General features: G+C 39.2%; 1 protein-coding gene across 2 annotated transcripts in view; it reads left to right on the top strand.

Moving 5' to 3' along the window:
* The first annotated feature begins 3268 nt into the window (after nt 1-3268).
* The window catches only part of Ano3 (anoctamin 3), a 334161-nt gene continuing 317334 nt past the window's right edge, over nt 3269-20095 (top strand). For both annotated transcript variants that reach the window (XM_004660858.2, XM_045157620.1), the window contains exon 1: nt 3269-3433. In XM_004660858.2, coding sequence (XP_004660915.1) covers nt 3388-3433 — 46 coding nt within the window. In that variant the 5' untranslated portion in view covers nt 3269-3387. The remainder of the gene's footprint in view (nt 3434-20095) is intronic.

Here is a 20095-nt window from a genome sequence, read left to right as displayed (position 1 = left end):
CAACCCCGATGTCATATTTTTGTAGTCTTCAAAGTGTTGCAAACTTAGTCAAGATTACATTGCACATTTTGCTGGCCATGTCCTTTACTGGAGAATATATAAAAACTGTTGTGTAGCAGATTCCTTCTAATTGAAAATTTCTCTCCTGAAGAGAGGAAGGAGGCTCTGATTCAGGAAGTCAAATCTTGTAGATCTGAACTTAAAGGTCACAAAACCACTTCTCAAGGCTATGATAATGAGGAATTGAAACATTCTTTGGAGCAAAGGAGAAAGCACTGGAAATAAAAGATGGCAACAAGATTTCGAGACCCTTCCTAAGGCTCTATAAAGGGAAAACAACTGCTTGGGGATGAGACTGAGATTGAGCTGCCTGCTAGTCATGCCGTGTGGGCCAGATTCTCAAGACCAGCTGAGCTGCCTCCAGAGATGCAGCTTCTGTGAGTCATCTCCTATGCCAGGGTGGGCTTTTTGGTGATGCAGGTACCTCTGAGTCATCTGCTGCTCCTGTGAGCAATCCCTCACCCTGGCCCTGTTTTGTAAGGAACCTTAATAAACTCATTGGTTCACCAAAGCTAGTTTTGATGTAATCATGCTTTGATTGGTACTCTGTGCACTATCAGAGGAGAAGACATGTTTTTACATCATCCTGGAGAAAAGTTTCCTGCACCATAAGCTTTCCTCATGTCACTTAAGTGTAGAGATTTTGAAACCAAAACAGTATGAAAAACCATTCCAACACAGTAAGTTTAGCCTTTCCTAAAGATTTTTAGCCATTCCTAAATGGTTTACAATGGCGACATTTATATGTAAAATGCTTCTTTCCCAAAATCACAGAATGATTTCTTTCAGAAGGGCCTTTGCTCAAACCCCTCTCTTCAAGCCCGACTTGTAATCCATGCATACTGTCTCTCACACAAATACATCATCGCCTTCTCTTCTACACTCTTTCCTATAAAGCAGATGGTGCTTAAAATTTCCTCATCCCCTCACAGAACCGTTCCTCTAGCAACCCTCCCTTAAAAGCCTGATTTAAAAACAAGCAAAGATGTCCTTTGAGTCCCCTGCTAATGAACCTGGTAGTCTAACCTCAAATGTTTCTAGTTTGAAAGAAAGTAATCAACTTTTTGGCAACATAGTTTAATCATAGCTGTACTGCCTAAGTGTGAGGTAAAGTGTGCCAGAAATGATTCTAAGCTTCTTGCATTAAAAAAAGCTAATGAGTGGCTGGAGAGAATGGCTCAGCAGTTAAAGATGCTTTCTTGCAAAGGTAGACAGCCTGGATTCAATTCCCCAGTACGTATATAAAGCCAGATGCATAGCGTCACATGCATCTGGAATTCCTTTGTAGTGTCCATTAATCACCTCTTTCTCTCCTTGCAAATAAACAACAAAAACATTTTTTTTTTTAAGCTAACAAGGTTGAAAAACATCTCAATTCATCTGTAGTTCTAGCAGGTGGCACCTTTCCTCCTGCCAAGGTGCTGGTCAGAGGATGTGGTACAGAAAATTAGTGACCAGCAGAAGAGGTTCTAGAAAGTGGAAGGTGTTTCTTATGCCTGGAAGTCAGGTGTAGAACTAGAAGCCTCCTAGTGATTCATTAAATTAGATGATCACATTTCATAAACATTTCTTGTTCTTGTACTAATTATTTGGAAGTGGTAAAAAGATCAAAACTGCAATCAAATAACAGTGACAGTGCTTTCTTAGGTATTAGTTTCCTGCTGTGAATTGATACTGAATATATTTTTTAATTAGATTCTCACTATGAGGATGGGGTTTTATTAGAATCCAATTAGTTTTGTTGCATAAGAATGAACTAAGAGTTTATTTATATCATAGTTTGACTTCAGAATGAACCAAACAAAAAATTCGGGAAAGTTATTTATTGTTCCTGGTTTCAGCCTGTTTGTCTATAAAGTATCTGTATCACAAGCCTTTCTGGGGACAGCTGCAGGTCTGAGCTAGCCTTCACTCAGCAATAACACATGGAGCTCTTTCTCTGAAACCCAGCATTTCTTAAGTACTTGTAACCATGGGGTCTTACTGAGTGACTGCTCAATATTACAGCACATTGACAGACGGCTGATATCTTTCCTCTTGTTAGATGACCTCCCAGGCAGTTACTGAGCCCATAAAAGATACTGTGAGTAAGGATCACCTGACTGACACTACCCACCTAAGGAACTGGGGCAGATGGTAAGGAATTGAAGTTTTAAGCTTCTGGCATTTATGCATCTATACATAATCAGAATATCTGCTTCTTTGAAGTTTATATTCTCCTTACTCCCTGTGAACTATGGAATATGCATGAAAACCAAAGAGAATATAACAGTAAGTCAGTCTCTTTGTAGTTTTTAACCTCTGGAAATTTCACTCTCTTTTATCTGCTTTTCTTTTGACCCTGAACATTGGGTAAGTCAGTTGGATAAAATTTCAACCTGACAAGGAGCAGTCTCTTATTCTGTGTTTGTTCAATACTGTGCTGGAGTGAGGGCAGAGGGCAGAAGGGGGGAAGGAGGCTACACTGACAATCTGCAGTGAGCTGGCTCTGTCTGGTTTTTGCCACTGCTGTGGACTTTCCAGTGTTACTTACTGTGGCTATTAGGAGTCTTCTCTTTCATATAAGGTTTGATTTATGTGATCATGGGAGTTCTGTATTGCTCTGGGCCTTGGTTTCTCTTTATAATATTAGAATGATGATACTATTCCTACTTTGCAGGGCTTTTAATATGATTAAATTAAGCATTATGGATAATATTCCTTCACTACCTGTTAAGTATTAAACAGTTCAGTGTCACAAATAATTTAGGATGTAAATCTCCAGAAGCAGAAGAGAGCTCAGATGTGACGCGCTAGGTACTGCCAGTACTTATCTAATAAAACATACCACTGGGTGAGCAGAGGTGGCTTCCCACCACATTTCTGTTTAAGAGTGAAAGCTGAAAATGTCCCTCCAATATGCCTTCATCTCAGAACAGACACCAAGTCTACCCTTCTGCAAAACTCCACATGTTTCCTGGCTAACTTTTATGAAGTTCCTACGAGAATGCTTGAGTGTGATAACCGGCTTCAGCTTGACAATGAGCCGCGCTGGGGTTAGGAACCGTCCGTAGGAGAAAGTCTTGCAGCAAGCCCTTGCACCGCCCACCCTCACTGCGGCACTTGATGCGCGGCCATGCGGGGTGATTCCAGCAGTGGCCGCTAAGGGGACCCGCGCTGGCAGCCTGGCAGCCGAGCGCCGTCTACAGCAGGCGTGGGACCGCGACGATCCGATCCGCAGGCGTGGGGATTTCCTGGAGCCCAGCAGCGTCTGCGAAAGTCTGGCTGCGCTTCCTCCGCCTCCCCCTAGGACAGCTCCCTAAGCCCGCGGGGACGCACGAAGGGAAAATGGTCCACCATTCAGGCTCCATCCAGTCCTTTAAACAGCAAAAAGGTCAGTGGGCATCGCGCTCCCTCCTTCCTGCAGGTACCCGTCCCGCTGGGCGTGCCCCTGCGGTCCTCTGGGAGCGTGCGCTTAAGGGGCACGGAGATAGGAACCCTGCGAAGTTGAAGCCCCTCGTTCGCATTTGAATAAACGCTTCTGTCCTGTGCATCCCATATGAGTCTGATCTGAACCGTGTATCTTTTAAGACTGTTTGAGTGAATGGAGGTGAATTCTTTTTTCTTCTTTTTCCTAGCAGAGATGTTCTCTGTAGCGCTCTGGGCTTTGCAGACTGAAAAACTAGACCATGTTTGCCCCCACAGGAGAGTCAAGTGACCGCTTTACAAAAGCAAGATGTATTACTTTGAGATGCGTCTCTAAGATAGTGAGATAAATGTCTTCTTGTAAAATTCCAGCAGTTGGCTTGTCTCAGTCGAAGGGACTGTGTAATTTCCTTGGAAAACTTTATCATTGGCCCTGGAAGCAGCCCCATGCTAGACTGCGTTCCGGGGTTCCCATGGTCGTGGGCTTTCTTTTCCAGGGACTTTGCAGTATCTTCATATTTCTCACAAGGTTCACTGACAAGACTGTATGTTTCTGGTCAAATCAAAAATTCTCCTAAGCTATCGTCACTCTTTGCTCCTTGTTTTATTTATAAAGGCTTTTCCTAGTGAACATGTTTTTGAGGAAGAACTAAGTCTTTTGAAATTTTCTTGTCCTGATGCATTTGTTCAGTGACATCGTTGTCATTTACAGAATTAATGCATGCCACAGTTGGTCAGGTAGTACTTAACTCATTTGAATTCTCAAGTATGAAGTTTATTCAAAGTAAATATTTGCTGAAATATTTTTACTCCCCTTCCCCACATTGTCACTATCCTTTTAGTCAACAGCAGCTTCTATGTATGTATTTAACTTTGTTGTTAGATAATTTCTTAGATGACTGGTAGATAATTGTGGAGGATGTCATCCAGAAAGCAGAATACTGGACTGAAAGAGCTTCCATCCACAACTTTATAATCTGTCCAAATTCACGTGCTCTAGTGTCTTCCCAATGTATGTTGGAGGTGATGTGAAAGAATGGGAGTAGACAATTTGAGAAATACGTAATTCTATTTCAACTCAAAATGTTCCATTGTGAATTAAAGTTCTGTCAGATGTTTTGTTGATTTGCACCGTTAGGCACACAGATTTACAAAATGAAGAGGAGGATTATGAGAACTTGAAACTTCCTCATACAGTTAATATCTTGTGATGCATGACTATGTGTGGCTGCTCTCAGGCACCTGGGACCTAGAAATGTTCCACACAGTAGATGACGGTATATGACTCTGTGGTGTGTGCATACAGAGCAAAGATTCACAAATTTCAGACCGGTTGCCATGGCTCAAATGAATGATTAAAAATATTATGCAAGTCTTGGCACTTCATATTGTTTCTTTTGTGCTGCACTATGAATCATTTCTTTTCAAACCTCCTTTTACTTTTTTGGCACCACAGGCATCTTTAGCCAAATGATAAACATAGAAAAGAGAAGGGTAAAAAAGAAGCAAAATTAGCCTTTAGCTAAGCATGTGTGCTTAGTTTTTTCTTTTTTTATATTTATTTGCAAGCAGAGGTAGATAGATAGATGATAAATAGGTAGGTAGATAGATAGATGATAGATAGACAAAAGAGTGACAGACAAAGAGATTGGGCATGCCAGGGCTTCCAGCCACTGCAGACGAACTCCAGTTGCATGCACTACCTTGTGCATCTGGCTTACGTCCTGGGGAATCGAACTTTGGCTTTGTAGGCAAGTGCCTTAACTGCTAAGCCATCTCTCCAGCTCTAGTTAGTTGTTTCTTAATCTTTCTTAGGCATTAGAAGAAGGCAGCCCAAATGAAGGGTCCACTATTGTAATTTTTTCAAGTAGGCAGAATCAAAGTGGTACTCTAAATGCTTCCCACCCAGAAGGATGTAAGAGAAAACGTCCCAATAGTTTTTATCATATTGCTGCACACCAAAGTGAGGAAAATTCTACACTGCAACTCTGGAGTCTTAGATTTTTGGCTTGACTTTGGTGTTAGCTGAAAAAATTTCAGAAAGGTGTTTAACTTCTTTGACATTGACTCATATTATATATGAATACACTGGATCTCTAACACATATCTTTCCTTTAATTGGCATAATAATTGTATAAGAAAGAGGTTTGATGATGATATTTCCATACATACATATGATGCGCTTGGTTGGTTCTCATTACCCCTGTCACATTTTCCTGTCTCAGTACTAGTGATTTTTGTTTCGTGTTCTACCTCCTTCCAGCTTCCACATATGAGGGGAAGTACGATAGTTGCTTTTGTTGGACTGACTTAACATGATTTCTAGTTCCATCCATTTCTCTACAAGCAATATAATTTCATTCTTTATAGAGGCATAAAAGTCCTTTGCATACTTATACCACATTTTATCCATCCATTCATCCAGGTGCAGAGGCTGATTCTATGGTTTGGGTATTGTGAATTGTGCCACAGAAAACATGAGGTATGAGTTATCTCCATAGTAAGTAACTTGGATCCTCATGGGGACATACTATGTCTGGATCATAGGGAAGGTCTACTTTTTAATCTTTTGAACCTATATATGTTTTCCTCTGTGGTCTTTTCCACTTTCTGTTGGATGTACAGTTGATACAGTGAAAATACAGGTGATGTTTCCCTATGAACCAGACAGTATCAGTCCAGATGCCAAAATATTTCTTGTAAAATGAAATGCTATTTGTCAGTCCAAATTTCTCCATTAATTTGTCTATGCTTTTAGTCATGCATATTAATCCTCTATATCCCACTTACTGTCTCTAAGCCTCAGGTACTCAAGTACTGGTTATATGAAATGAAAATAATGCTTATCTGGTAGGGTTGTAATATACTTAGTACTTTGTCTGGCATGTAATTGGTATTCAAAAGTTTTATGAGAAGTACATAAGTGTTAACAACTCTGTTGTATCTATCTACATTTGTTGATACTTTAGGAGTACAGCAAACTTAGAGGCTCTTAGGGCTTACATACCACACACACATGTACACATGCATGCATGCATGCATGCACGCATACACACACGCATACATTCTAAACAATTTTGCTCTTAAATAGTGGACTGCACACCTTATGAGAATAATGGTTTATATCAGGATTCAGTTACAATCATAAACTCTACCCAACTCTTATCCCTAAGGAAGACTTCTGAAAAAATTCCATAAAGTAAATTTAGATGTACAATTAACTCCATAAGTTTAAATTTTCATTGCAAGGAAATGGCATTTATTCCCTCTATACTCAAGTCGCATTTACCCAGCTCTTTTGGTATGTATGTCTGGGCCTGTGTTATGCATAACACTCTTGTTCTGGACCTTCTTACTGCAAATCCATTCTTCAGAGAAGCTGGTGCAGTAGGAACTCTGAGAGAACTGCTAAGAATATTTATTAAAATGATGGGATACTTGGCATTCTTCTAGGAAAGTGCTTATAATTTGTTTCTTCGCAATGCCAGTTTCTGAAGGAGGCATCAAGGTACATTTCGTGTTTCTATTCTATTTTACATTCCAGATTTTCTTAGGAAGAGGTTTGATAAATTAGGGAATTAGTAAGAAGTGAGACTCTTGGAAAACAGTAGGAAGTGAAGTGACTGTGCTAATTTTTGGTGTCTCAAGGTTAACTGAAATTTATCCTTGTTTCAGACAACTGGGAGAGCTTGTTTGCTTCAGCTTTAGCCAACTTGGAGTAGTGCCCTAGCTACGAGTCAGTACTGATGTCTGTGGCAAGACTACCTTTGCTCCCTCCCCTGGCTTGCTCTGTTCCCCTCATTTTGTGATGTTATCATATGTCATGTGATAATTCTGTCTTCCTTTGTTTGGTAATTTATTAATATAAGACTTGCAGGGAAACATCCAACACAACATGTCTCAGTAGTCATGGGCTTACTGAGGTCAGCTGAAGCTGGGAAGCCATTCATTACTATCACAAATAGTTTGAGATAGAGAATTAAGACACTGGGCCTTCAGTCACTGCAATCGAACTTCAGGTGCATGTGCCTCCTTGTGTGTATGTGTGACCTTTCGAGCTGCGTCACTGTGCATCTGGCTTAGGTGGGACCTGGAGAGTAGAACATGAATCCTTAGGCTTTGCAAGCAAGTGCTTCAACCGCTAAGCCATCTCTCCAGCCAAAATATTTTGTTTTGTTCTACTTTATTTTATGAGAGAGAGAGAGAGAGAGAGAGAGAGAGAGAGAAAGAGAGAGAGAGAGAGAGAAGAGAAGAGAAGAGAAGAGAAGAGAAGAGAAGAGAAGAGGAGAGGAGAGACAGGGAGAGAATGAGCACACTAGGGCCTTTAGCTACTGCAAACAAACTCTAGACACATGTGCCATCATGTGCATCTGGCTTATGTGAGTACTGCAGAATTGAACATGGGCCCTCAGGCTTCAAAGCCAAGAGCCTTAACTGCTAAACCATCTCTCCAGCCCTTGGAAAAGTGTATTTTTATTAATTCTGCAGAACCAAGTATTTTGCTCAGAGAAGTATTTTAACAGTAATGATCCTTAGTGTTTATATGGGGACTTGTAGACTCCAAGCACATCCATCCTCCTTTTCTGAACACGAATTCTTACTGAAAGGGCCTACATACAAAGTCTTCCCCAACCACTCAACCGTGTGCTTAGTTTCCATTCCTGATTCATAGGAACAGTCAGAGGAGGGGTATCTTTCCCATGTACCCTGCCTCTGAATGAATGATATATTTAGTATCAAAAACTTTCCAATACCCTTTTAGAGAAACAAAATAAAATCAGAAGCCGTTTTTATACTGACAGAAATTCACTCACCCATGTGTACTAATATCCCTTGTGTTTTCATACTATGTCTTTTTATTATTACTAAGGAAAGAAGAAATCATCTCTTTTAAAAATAGTCCTAAATTACATCAAGAAAATTCTGCAGGAGAATTTTAGGGTCAGAAATTGTATCAACCTCAGAGCCCCTCCTCTGAGTAGGGTAACAAAAGTTTAGAAGCTATGAGGTATGTTTTGTATTCTCTAAGGCTTTATGAATCGTGTTATCTTCCTATGCTCACAGTGAGGGGTTTGAGGGCCTGGCACACCATGTGCACTGCCATGTTCACTCTCAATGGGTGGCAGAGTTGGGGTTTGTACTCAAAGTCCACATTTCTTGCAATGGTGAGGTCCGTGAGGAAGCCAGGTGCTTACAGGTCCTTTGAAGGATAATCCTTAACAGCCAGGAGGTCTCTGACTTCCATCTGATTTCCACCACAGCTGTCTACACTTAGTTCCACTGCTCTACCTATTTTCCCCAAGATAACATTACAGTTCAAGGCAAAATTCTGTCAAAACCAAGCATGACCATCGCTTCTTTTACAGGACTCCTGTCCTTTCTGTGGCCTCAGTCACCTTGTATCTAAAATGAAAACTTGAGACACACTAAATCTCCAAGTTCCCTTCTCTTTCTGCAGCTCATCAGGAATTACAGAAGTGTGAAATTATATTCTAAACCTGGCAGTGCATTGGGACAACCATCCTGGCTGTTTCCTCCTAAACCACACTGCAAGGAGAAGCTAGTTTAAATTCTGACTTTGACTCAGCAGACATGGATATGTAGGAAGTCGCACCTGCCGCAAGCTCCGTCCAAACATGAGTGTCCCATCCTCATGATAACATATGCAGCCCGCCTGTGAAGGAGAGGACTTACTTGTTGGTGAAAGTGGGTGGCTATGAACATATGTTGCTGGAAATTTTCACATGATCTGTATTAATAAAATAATATACATTTTTTTTCATTCTATACCATGTTACTAAGTTGACAAAAGCTTATCTCTAAATGTAACTCCCGAAGGCGTACATATTTATGTTGGGCTATCAGCAGCAGTTTGCAGGGGAGGGTGCTGGTTATGGTTTAAATATATGCACTAGATTTGGTTTTAAACAAACTGTTCATAACTCTCTGATATTTTGAGTCATTTGTTTCATCTTCCTTTGCTCATTTTCCTAGACCTATGAAATATAAGCTTCTCAAACTATAAGCATTAAAGGATCACCTGACTTACTTCTTATTAAAAATGAAAATCATTACTATTTCTTTTCCCATGAATCTAAACATCAGAGGAAGGAATTAGGAATCTTTATTTTTAACAAACAGATATCCCAGTGGATTCTTACACACAAGTCCATTTAGAAATGAATTGGTAAAATAATAATATAGCTCTGTAGGCATTGAGTGAAATAATGGATTTAAATTAGGTACTCAGAGTGCTTTTTTTTATTTTTTTAATTTTTTTTTTTTTTTTACCAGAGACCTCATGAAATCTGTATGCATGGACTCAGTGCTATGAAACTGTAACCCTAGTGTATGTCTAATATTAACCAAAGATCTCAGTCCTTCCTCTGTAAGCTTTTGTGAGGTTTATGAGTATGAATTGCTTTCTTGGAAGACTTTCCCTGTGCTCTTTAATTTCCAGCTGATCTGTGTTGGACTGGACATCTTGATAGAGTTCCTTCATTTGTAGAGAAGGGCACTGTCTAGCGGTGATCTTTGCAAATTCCCAGAAGATTTCATCTCAACCTTTGTCCTAGGGATTTAATGGCTTTGTGTGTGTCTTTGTTTCAGTATAATCACTTAAAAATGGAAGGAACTTGATGTATAATACTTGTTCAAGAAATGTCCCAGGATGATTTTTTTGCTAAGCAAAGTATACAGTAAAAAGTTTATATAATTCCTTGATTTATGAACAGGAAAAATGCCTGTTAGAGATATGTCACTAACATAATGTCAAGTTATTGTGCAAAGGAAAGACAATGTGGGAAACAAGTGGGACTATGATGTCATACAAATCCTGTTTGCATCTTAAGACTGCTGCACAGCACGTGAAAATGGGCAATAATTACTAATTTCCACGTGTTTTAACTTTCTTAAAAGTAATATTAAGAGCTATTATTATACTCTTAGTCTTTTTCTGGGTAATGTGGAAAAAGTCAGATTTATAATAATCCATTTTGTCTTCATAAAGTGAATTTTCTCCCACCTTCATTTAATAGGTGAGGAATAAAATGAAGGTCAGAGGAGCTAAGCAAGAGGTTAAGGTCACACAATGAAGAGTGGTAGAAATATGTGTACCTAGCAGGTAGAAATGTCATGAGGATTAGCAATAGATGGTACTTCCTACAGGTGTGTGTGTGTGTGTGTGTGTGTGTGTATGAAAGTGAGGGTATAATGGGATCTTAGATATTCTTGAGACATCACTTAACATATTATATTAATTAATTTGTAAGCAGAAATAGAGAAAGAATGGGCACATCAGAGCCTTCTCTAGCCACTGCAAATGAACTCCAGATGCATGTGCTACTTTGGGCATCTGACTTTATGTGGGTACTAGGGAATCAAACATTGGTTATTAAGCTTTGCAGACAAGTGCCCCAACAGCTGACCCATCTCTTCAGCCCAAGAATCCACTTTTTATAGATCTTCACAACCTATGAAGAATTGACTTACCATCTTAGAGTGAATACCTTTCAGTCATGTGTTATTCAAATTCACCATCCCCAGAATAACTATTATCCTTTATTATTCTGTAATCTGTTAAATATTTGCTCTACTATTTCGTCTGCACATGTACACTTCATTTTAAGATCTTGAATATTGAGGTGTGAATGATAAGGGACCAGGGATCATGAAGTGGCTTAATCAAAAATGGCTTTTGTGTTTTTGCAAATACTTGTTTTATATCTGCCATGTGACAGGAACTATACTAAACAGTGAAAATACCATAACTGACAATATTTGATATCATCTGAGAAGGTTCTGTGTGTTCATTTACATTGATATGTTGCTTACACACACAGCTGTCTACATGCTAGTCACTTTCATTCAAGAACGATCCAGTTGCCATCTTTCTGGACAATGGCTTTAGTCATGAAAGGCACTTCTATTCAGGAAATTAATTACCTCAAAATTTGACAGCAAGTGTGATAGCCTAATGAACAGTTATTGTTGGCCTTGTCCTTAAACTTCTGGGAGGTAATCCAACATTGAGATACAAAATGCACTGCCAGTATTAATGTTTTGGGAATATTTTTAATATAACTTAGCAATGTCTAATTCTTATAAAGAGGCAGTATGAAATGCAGATTGCATCAAAACATGTCATATTCTTGCTCTATACTTACTATCTATACCAATATTATTAATTTAAACATTATCTAAAATTTAGCCAGGCATGGTGGCACACGCCTTTGATCCCAGCACTCGGGAGGCAGAGGTAGGAGGATCACCGTGAGTTCAAGGCCACTCTGAGACTCCATAGTGAATTCCAGGTCAGCCTGGACCAGAGTGAGACACTACCTCGAAAAACCAAAAAAATAAAACAAAAAACAAAAAACCATTATACCATTATCTAAAAAGGGCTCTTGCATCTGTGACATTATACCTAACTTAAAATATTTACTGAAGAGGTTTGTGACAGCTAATCTCTGTTGTGAACTAAGTGGATCTAGAGTAACATGGGAACAAATCTCTGAGCACGTCTGTAAGGGAGTTTGTAGATTAGTGAACTGAGGTGGAAAGACTCATAGTAACTGGGTGTGGCACCATCCCATGGGCTGGGATCTCAGACTGAATCAAGAAAACTAGCTGAGCCTCAGTATTCACCGTTCTCCACTTGGCAGCTGTGTGACACACTGTGAAGAGCTGCTGCATGGTTCTGCCACCCTGCCTTCTGCTCCGTGATGAACTCCAGCTGTGGAGCCAAAATTGCCTGGGACGTTCTCAACAGATTTAGTGTCAGCTATTTGTCTCAGCCACAAGAAAAGTTACTAATAGAGTATTAAATATGGCCATAAACATAAAGCAGTTAGGACTGACTGGCAAAGTGTCTGCTACAAATGCCATAACCATCTAACTGTATTGAGGCTAGCTTTTCTTAACTCAACCATTGCTCTGATGATGAACACACAACAGGCATACATTAGACACCTAGCAAGAACAAGTGGAGCACTGACGTTATCAAAAGACAACAAATATCTATGAAGCAAGTCTTCATGCTTCTCTCCACAGACAAGACTGGACTTCAAAATACTTTTTACAAGGCAACCTCAGGACCAAGTTGTCATAATAGTTCTCTCACATTCCTTGTAGTTTCTGGGATTTATCTCTTTTTCCATAATGGAGATTAGTTAGGATCTCTTGTTTTTGTTTCTTTTTTAAAAATATTTATTTTAGAGAGAGAAAGAGGAGATAGATAGATAGATAGATAGATAGATAGATAGATAGAGCAGCGGAGAGAGAGAGAGAGGGAGAATGGGTACGCTACGGCCTCCAGCCACTCCAAAGAAACTCCAGACAAATGTTCCACCTTGTGCATCTGGCTTTATGTGGGTCCTGGGGAACTGAACCTGGGTTGTTAGGCTTTGCAGGCAAGTGCCTTAACTGCGAAGCCATCTCTCCATCCCCTCTGTTTTATATTTCTTATGGCTGTATAGTCTTCTTTATCATCTCTCAAGGACAATGTGGCATCTTTTGAACTCTTTGTAAGTATTTGTGAGAGGAAGGTGGTAAAGTTATGACAGCCCCCTGGTGACATTGCAAGATGACAGATAATACCTTAAGATGTAGGCATGGCTTATTAGAAGGAGCTTATGGCTGATATTGTGAAATTATTCAATTTTTATTCTTTGGCTTTGTTTCAAAACTTGTTACAAGGAAATACCTCTAATTGATAATTTAGACACCAAATTTTATGAGACTGAGAGAGGACATCATAGACTTATTATTCTTGTTTTTGTTGTTATTATAGGTCCTTCTGTGAGTGATGAATATTATTTAGTTGACTGATTTTCAAACATTATTTATTACATGCAACCCAGATAAGAGAATTTATTTTGATTTATGGCATGCATCTTAATCTTTCTGCCATCATTTTAGTACTATATTACAAAATTAACATAGTTTGGAGTTTGACCTTTGGGGCTGAGCTAACTAACAAAGCTCAAGTTTCTCTATGTGTCCTAGTAAATGGAATGAATTTGTAGTCACTTCTATTAATCACTTGACAAATAAGCAGTGCTTAATCCACCTAATGAACCAGTGAAGAGGGACCTTCTCACAGCATTAGGGATAGCCTTGATATAGCAGAAAGATAGGTATTATACATATTAACTTAGCAATGTTTCCTTCTTAGAACTTCTGCAAGAAAATGAGAGAGAAGAGAGAGAAAAATAGGGAAAGAACAGGGATTTTTTTTAACCTTTCCACAGTCTTCTGAGATTTGAGATTCAATACCATGGAACACTTGTGTGGACAGACCTGCAGAAACATCCCACTATTTAGAAGCCAGTCTGACCTTTGATACCAGGAACATTGTGGGTAATTGTGCCATCCATGCCCATTCTCCTTTGGAAAGAATGAGTGAGACAGGTGAGCAGCAACGAATGGTCAACATCAGAAGGGTGGATGAGTGTTGACCCACTGTGAACTGCTGAGCTGGGACCTGCTCAACCCCATTGGCTCACCAAGCCTACATAGGTCGAATAGTTAAAATGCTATTTGTGTAATTGTGTTTGTATGGAGATATATTTTAAAAACCTTATTTTCTAATTTTCAAATAGCATAATTTTGGTAAATTTGAAAAACTTAAAAGTTATTGCTTTTCAAAATTCTATCTATAAAATATTTAACAACTTTCATATTTAGATTCCAATTTTAATCTACTTTATTATTTAGACATTTTAGTGTATCAGCACTCAATCTGTTGTATAGATTTCAACTTTTATTTATATATGTATAATTTTTCAATTGGAAAGGCTACTTCTGTATGAATTTCTTTTAAGAAAATACGCAAAGAAATCTGCTTGAATCCGTTTTCTTATTACCTTCACATGTGAACAAAAGCTACAATACTTACAATAATTTAACTTCTCCACAGTCTTCATAGATTTAATACTATGAAAGATATATGAATGAATTCATATATGTTTGCTGGGAGAGTAAGCAGCTCTTTGGGTTCCCAAGTCTTGTATGTTTATTTTTAATTAAAAAAATATTTTAATTATTTATTTATTTGAAAGAGAGACAGAGGAAGAGAGAATAGGTGAGCCAGGGCCTCCAGCCACTGCAAACGAACTCCAGGTGTGTACACCTCCTTGTGCATCTGGCTAATTTGGGTGCTGGGGAATTGAGCCCGTGTCCTTAGGGTTTGCAGGCGAACACCTCAACCGCTAAGCCATCTCACCAGCCCAGGTTTTTTCATTAGTAATGAAATCTGTAATTTCAACATTAATGTCTGAGCATTACATATCTTCAAATATTGTCTTATTGATCTGTGAAGAGACTTTGAGCCAGAGTGTCCTTATTGAGCTTAGGTAATTTATCCTAGTAATGCATTAATTTTCTTTTCTGACCCTGGTGCTGACTGTCAGGCTCATCATGGCAGCTGCACTCATGTTCATCTTCCCAGTTCCCCTGTGGTTTCACATGGGCCTTGACTGAGATGTGAGGGGGGTTCATCTCCTTGCATTTCACTACCTTCTGAAAAAGAGAAACAGATTCTCCAATGGAGAGTAAAATCAGCATAGGTTAAATAGGATAAGTGTTATTAACTTAGGGAGAAGTTGATGGATGTAGCCTCCCTTTTAGCCAAAGACTAGTGGGAGCTTGACATTGTAGATCATAATCTTTGTCTCCATAGGAGTCAGACCTGGTTCCTAGTTCCAGATATGTTACTTTCCACTGAGTGGATCACTTAGCCAAAGCAAAAAGCATTGGCTGCCCACCAAGGCTGTGTGCTACCATTGCACTGGTGTGTATATGTTGTCAGGGTGTTTGCTTCTGAGTGGCCTAGACCCCTGGTTGCTCACACCATTATTGGCCACTTTCCCCCCAGTAGCTCATGTAGAAAGCATTAGACAGGCTGTCTGGGGACTGGCTCTCTTCAGGATTCCAGCCACGTCTCTCAATGCTTGTGCTGACAGAATATGGTGTCTTCAGCAATAGGGTCTTACCTTTTACCTCAGGTGGGTAATCAAGTGCCTTAACAGAAAGCTGTCTTGATTTGGGGACCTCATGGGTCTCTTCGATCAACAGCTCAATGTGGGTAGCACCTGTTTCTGGTACTGTGAGTTGCAGATCAGAGCCAAAGCTTTTTAAGGTTAGGCTCCCCCACCCCCGTCTGTCTTAAACTTTGTGTGGGGGTGTGACCTACTGATTGTAGACTCGCCTGCATGAGTACCAGTGTAAGATTATTCATCAGAATATGTGGGTCCCATCAGTGGCTATTCCACTGCAAAAATGTCTTTTTTTTTAAAAATTTATTTATTTATTTTTATTTGAGAGCGACAGACACCGAGAGAAAGACAGATAGAGGGAGAGAGAGAGAATGGGCGCGCCAGGGCTTCCAGCCTCTGCAAACGAACTCCAGACGCGTGCGCCCCCTTGTGCATCTGGCTAACGTGGGACCTGGGGAACCGAGCCTCGAACCGGGGTCCTTAGGCTTCACAGGCAAGCGCTTAACCGCTAAGCCTTCTCTCCAGCCCAAAAATGTCTTTTTATTTATCCTTTGTGTGGACTTTATTTGCTCTTTTATTTTATTTAAACACTTTATCCAGCAACTCTAAAAGTTAGTTGAAGAGTTAATTTTTTTGAGATATGGTGTGTCATAAAATATTTTTCTTAATTTATATTTTATTTATTTATTTGAGAGAGAGAGAGAGAGAGAGAGAGAGAGAGAGAGAGAGAGAGAGGGAGAGAGAGAGAGAGAGAAGAGCGAATGGGCACACCAAGACCTCTAGCCACAACAAACGAACTCCAGATGTATGTGCCACCTTATGCATCTGGCTTTACATGGGTACTGGGGAATGGAACCTGGGTCCTTTGGCTTTTAAGCAAGCGTCTTAACCACTAAGCTATATCTACAGCACCAAATTTTTTTCTTATGTTTACAAAAGGTTGATAATTTATTTAAAAACTTCCAAGATGGAAATTATTTTTTAAAAAATCTTTGACAACTGTTTTTAGCAAAAACTTGCTACATTCCAGCTGACAAATTTGTATTTAATTACTTTTAATACCATTTTGCATTCTAGCTTTTTTTTGCATCTTTTAATTTTACATTTTTTTCTCTTTTAAATTTTATTAGCATTTTCCATGGTTATAAAAAAAATCCCATGGTAATTCTCTCCCTCTCCCCCCACTAATTTTACATTTGTGTGTATTTCTTACATTCTCATTTTAGTGGAGTATTGTGGCTAGATCTCATTTTAGTGGAGTGGTGGGGACAGAAGGGTAAGTGGTTGACACAGCACTTTAAAAAAAAAATTTGCTATTGTTATATGAGTAACCTGACACTTTTCTAGCAGTGACAACTTTTGATTCACTACTAGAAGCATAGTCAGAGCTTCTCCTACATTAGATGTATAAATCCAAATTTATTCTTAAATTTTATCCTAGCTTCAAACTAAAGACATGAGGACGACATGAGGACATTTTATACCTGGCTGCTAAAAGCCAGGCAAAGAGGCCAACTTAATTTTATTTCCAAGTTGTTCCAACCATGGTCATTGTGTATGGCCTAAACAGATTGTGAATGATTATTTAAGTGTTACTGTCTCCTGGGCGGGGGCGGGGGGGGGGGGCCGGGGGGGGGCAACTAGGAATGATTTTGTCAGCATTCTGTCTGTGCAGAAGCCTAGAGATTGTTAGAAGTATTTTTCACACATCTGATCATTGTTTATTGTTCCAAGCTTTGTGCTAAAATATAGCTAAGGACAAAACCGAAACCACAATGATCTTCAGTGCAGTAGTGCATGCTCACTGCTTTTCATAATATAATTGGTGGTGCAGTTATAATGATGTTGAACAGTCACTGATGCTTCTCCATTATGAGTGCCAAGGAAAAAGGCCAGAGGTCACTTGCAATGACTATATACATGGCAAAGGAGAAACATAGGACGGTTTTCAGGCTCCTTGTGTCCACTGTCAATGTTCCTTGCTGCTCTGATGACTTCAAAGTGCACATTTCTGAAATGGGTTTTCAACCACTTTAAACATGCCCAGTCCGAAGAATGGGGGTCCCTTTCAAACTGTCAGTGAACTGTCATCTTTCAACAACCAAGTTTTTTTATTGCTATAACTCTGTTTCTTTTCAGTATTTTATTTACTCAGTTAGTTGTTTTCTGCCTCTGATTGTGGGTTTTGAAATCTGTTGTGGAGTATTTGAAACTATCTTTTTTTTTGTTTTTGACTCCTGCCACATATGCCTACACAAATGTAGCTGCCAGTTTGGGGGCATACTCAGCACCTGACTCTTGGCTTCAGGGGAGCTGTGTGTTACTCTCCACATTTAGCATTGTCTCCTTTGCTTGTAATGGAAGAATGACAATTACATGAAACTCTGGTTGCAATGTCTCTGCCTGACATCACATTCCTCATTGCAATGGTCTTTCTTCCCCAAATACAATTTGTTTTAGTTGAATTTCCTCTCCTCCCTTATCTCCATTCCTCTATTCCCCCTTGTATCTCTCATTTTCTGTTGACATGTCACGTGTGTCCTTTTGCCCTTTGTCTCCTTCCTTGCCATTTATCAGCGTTTCTTGTCCATCTTTCTTTCTTCTTTTATTTTTTAGGTTTTACCCATCTTTACCCCTGTTTATAGGATCTTCATATGGGTGATAATGTGAGGTTTTGGGTTTTTTGAATCTGGGTCACTGTCTGTAACATAATTATTTCTAGATCCATCCATTTTTCTACAAATTTCATTTGTCTTAACTGCTGAGTAAAGTTCAGTTTTGTGTAAGTCAAACACAAATTCATCAGTGATCACGTGAGAAAGCCACAATATGTCATTAACAATAGTATGCCAATTTTTACTATGAAATGATATTAACCTAGAGTTCTTACTTCATGTCCAGTAGTTGGTGTGAAGTTCAGGCATATTGTCTCTAGCTCTTATAGTAACTTCTCCAAACAGAGTAGTTTTCTGTCATTCAGTCACAAAAACTGAACGCTTAAAAGAACAAGCAACCTAATGATGCTCAGGGAGATCTTCATGAACTTGAGTAGTATTGATGACCTTGAATTCCCTCTTGTTCCATTGACCAAGCCAATTGATGTTGAAACAATGATTGAGCATAAGCAAGAGCTGCAGGTTTTTAAGCAGATGGCCTGGCATCAATTATGAAATCATTCTGGCGAAGGCTGATCCTGACAAGAGTTGTTTTGCTACTGACTTTAAATACATGATGAAATGTACAATTTACTTCGTAAGTTACTTTGATATTTGAAGAAAGACCTGTTTGATTCTAGTATAATATTGCACTTCTTTTTCAAATACTAACTAAACAAATAATCAATTGTCATTGCATATTTTGTTTGCTGTGATATTTCTGAGTTAACCTGTGTAATAATGTCTGTTAGTCTGTCCTCTGAGAGCCAATGTCACAAGCATGCATTCCATTTACATTATCAACAGGGGCTGACAGCAGTAGATGTGATGTTGGCTAAATATTTCTTATATGACTGGCTAGCTACATGACTCATAATCTTCTCTCCAATTAATGTGATTAAATTATTCATGTGCCAAACATCAATAAACAGCATTATTGAATATTTGCTCTAAACCTTGGTAGATTGGAACAGTTAGGAATGTCTTTACTTCCAGTAAATTAAAATGTGTTACTATCTTAGAGATATTTTCATACTCTCTTGCATATTGAGGGGGCTCTAACCAATAGAAATAAAATAACTTCCCATTAGTTTCCATGATAGCAAAACACACAGGAAAGAAAAAATTCATTTATTGGTAGCCATTTTCCAGATTTGAATTAGCCAGGTTTTATTTTAGGTTTCCTTGACAATTATTGCAAGCTGAAGGGCTTAACCAAAATTATTTCTCACAGTTCTGAAGATTAGAACAGGGCTGGATCAAGGTATTGGCATTTTGTTTTCTGCAGAGGCTCTCTCTGCTGCTCCCCGACAGCTGTTTCCTCTCTGTCTTTATGTGGCCTTTTCTCTGTGCATGTGCATCCATTATTGTTTCCTCTGCTTCCTGTAGTGGTTCCTGTTATAGTGGCTCAAGACCCTTGCTGTGTGTCCTAATGTAATCTTAATTAGTGGCTCTACCACCAAATAGAGGTCACAATGTTAGGCTTCAACTATGAATTTGGAGGTAGAGGTGGGCACACAACTCGGTTGTTATCAGGGTTCAAGTCTGCTTTGTGAAAACAGGCCCTGCTGTGGCATTCATACAGTTGAGCAATTTGTGTTCTTTTCTAGTTACTTTTTTTTTCAAGCCTACAGTCAGCTTTGCTTTTATTTCTTTATTTGAGAGGGGGTGGGGGAGAGAGAGAGTGACAGATAGAGAGAGAATAGGTGCACCAGGGTGTTTGGAGGCTGCAAATGAACTCAAGACACATGTGCCATCTTGTGCGTTTGGCTTATGTGGTTGTTGGGAAATTGAACCTAGGTTCTTTGGCTTTGCAGGCAAGTGCCTTAACCACTAAGCAATCTCTCTAGCTCTTTTAAAAATTTTAATTGATTATGAATTTTATTGTATGCACCTATTTGGTATTAGTTACATTCCCATCAGGTTATATTCTTAATTTTTTGAGACAGGGTCTCACTGTAGCCCAGGCTTATTGGGACT

This window comes from Jaculus jaculus, chromosome 8 (genome assembly GCF_020740685.1).
Source record: "Jaculus jaculus isolate mJacJac1 chromosome 8, mJacJac1.mat.Y.cur, whole genome shotgun sequence".
Taxonomy (NCBI): domain Eukaryota; kingdom Metazoa; phylum Chordata; class Mammalia; order Rodentia; family Dipodidae; genus Jaculus; species Jaculus jaculus.
Note: the sequence above shows the minus strand (reverse complement) of the source record. Positions and strands in the feature narration are given on the sequence as shown.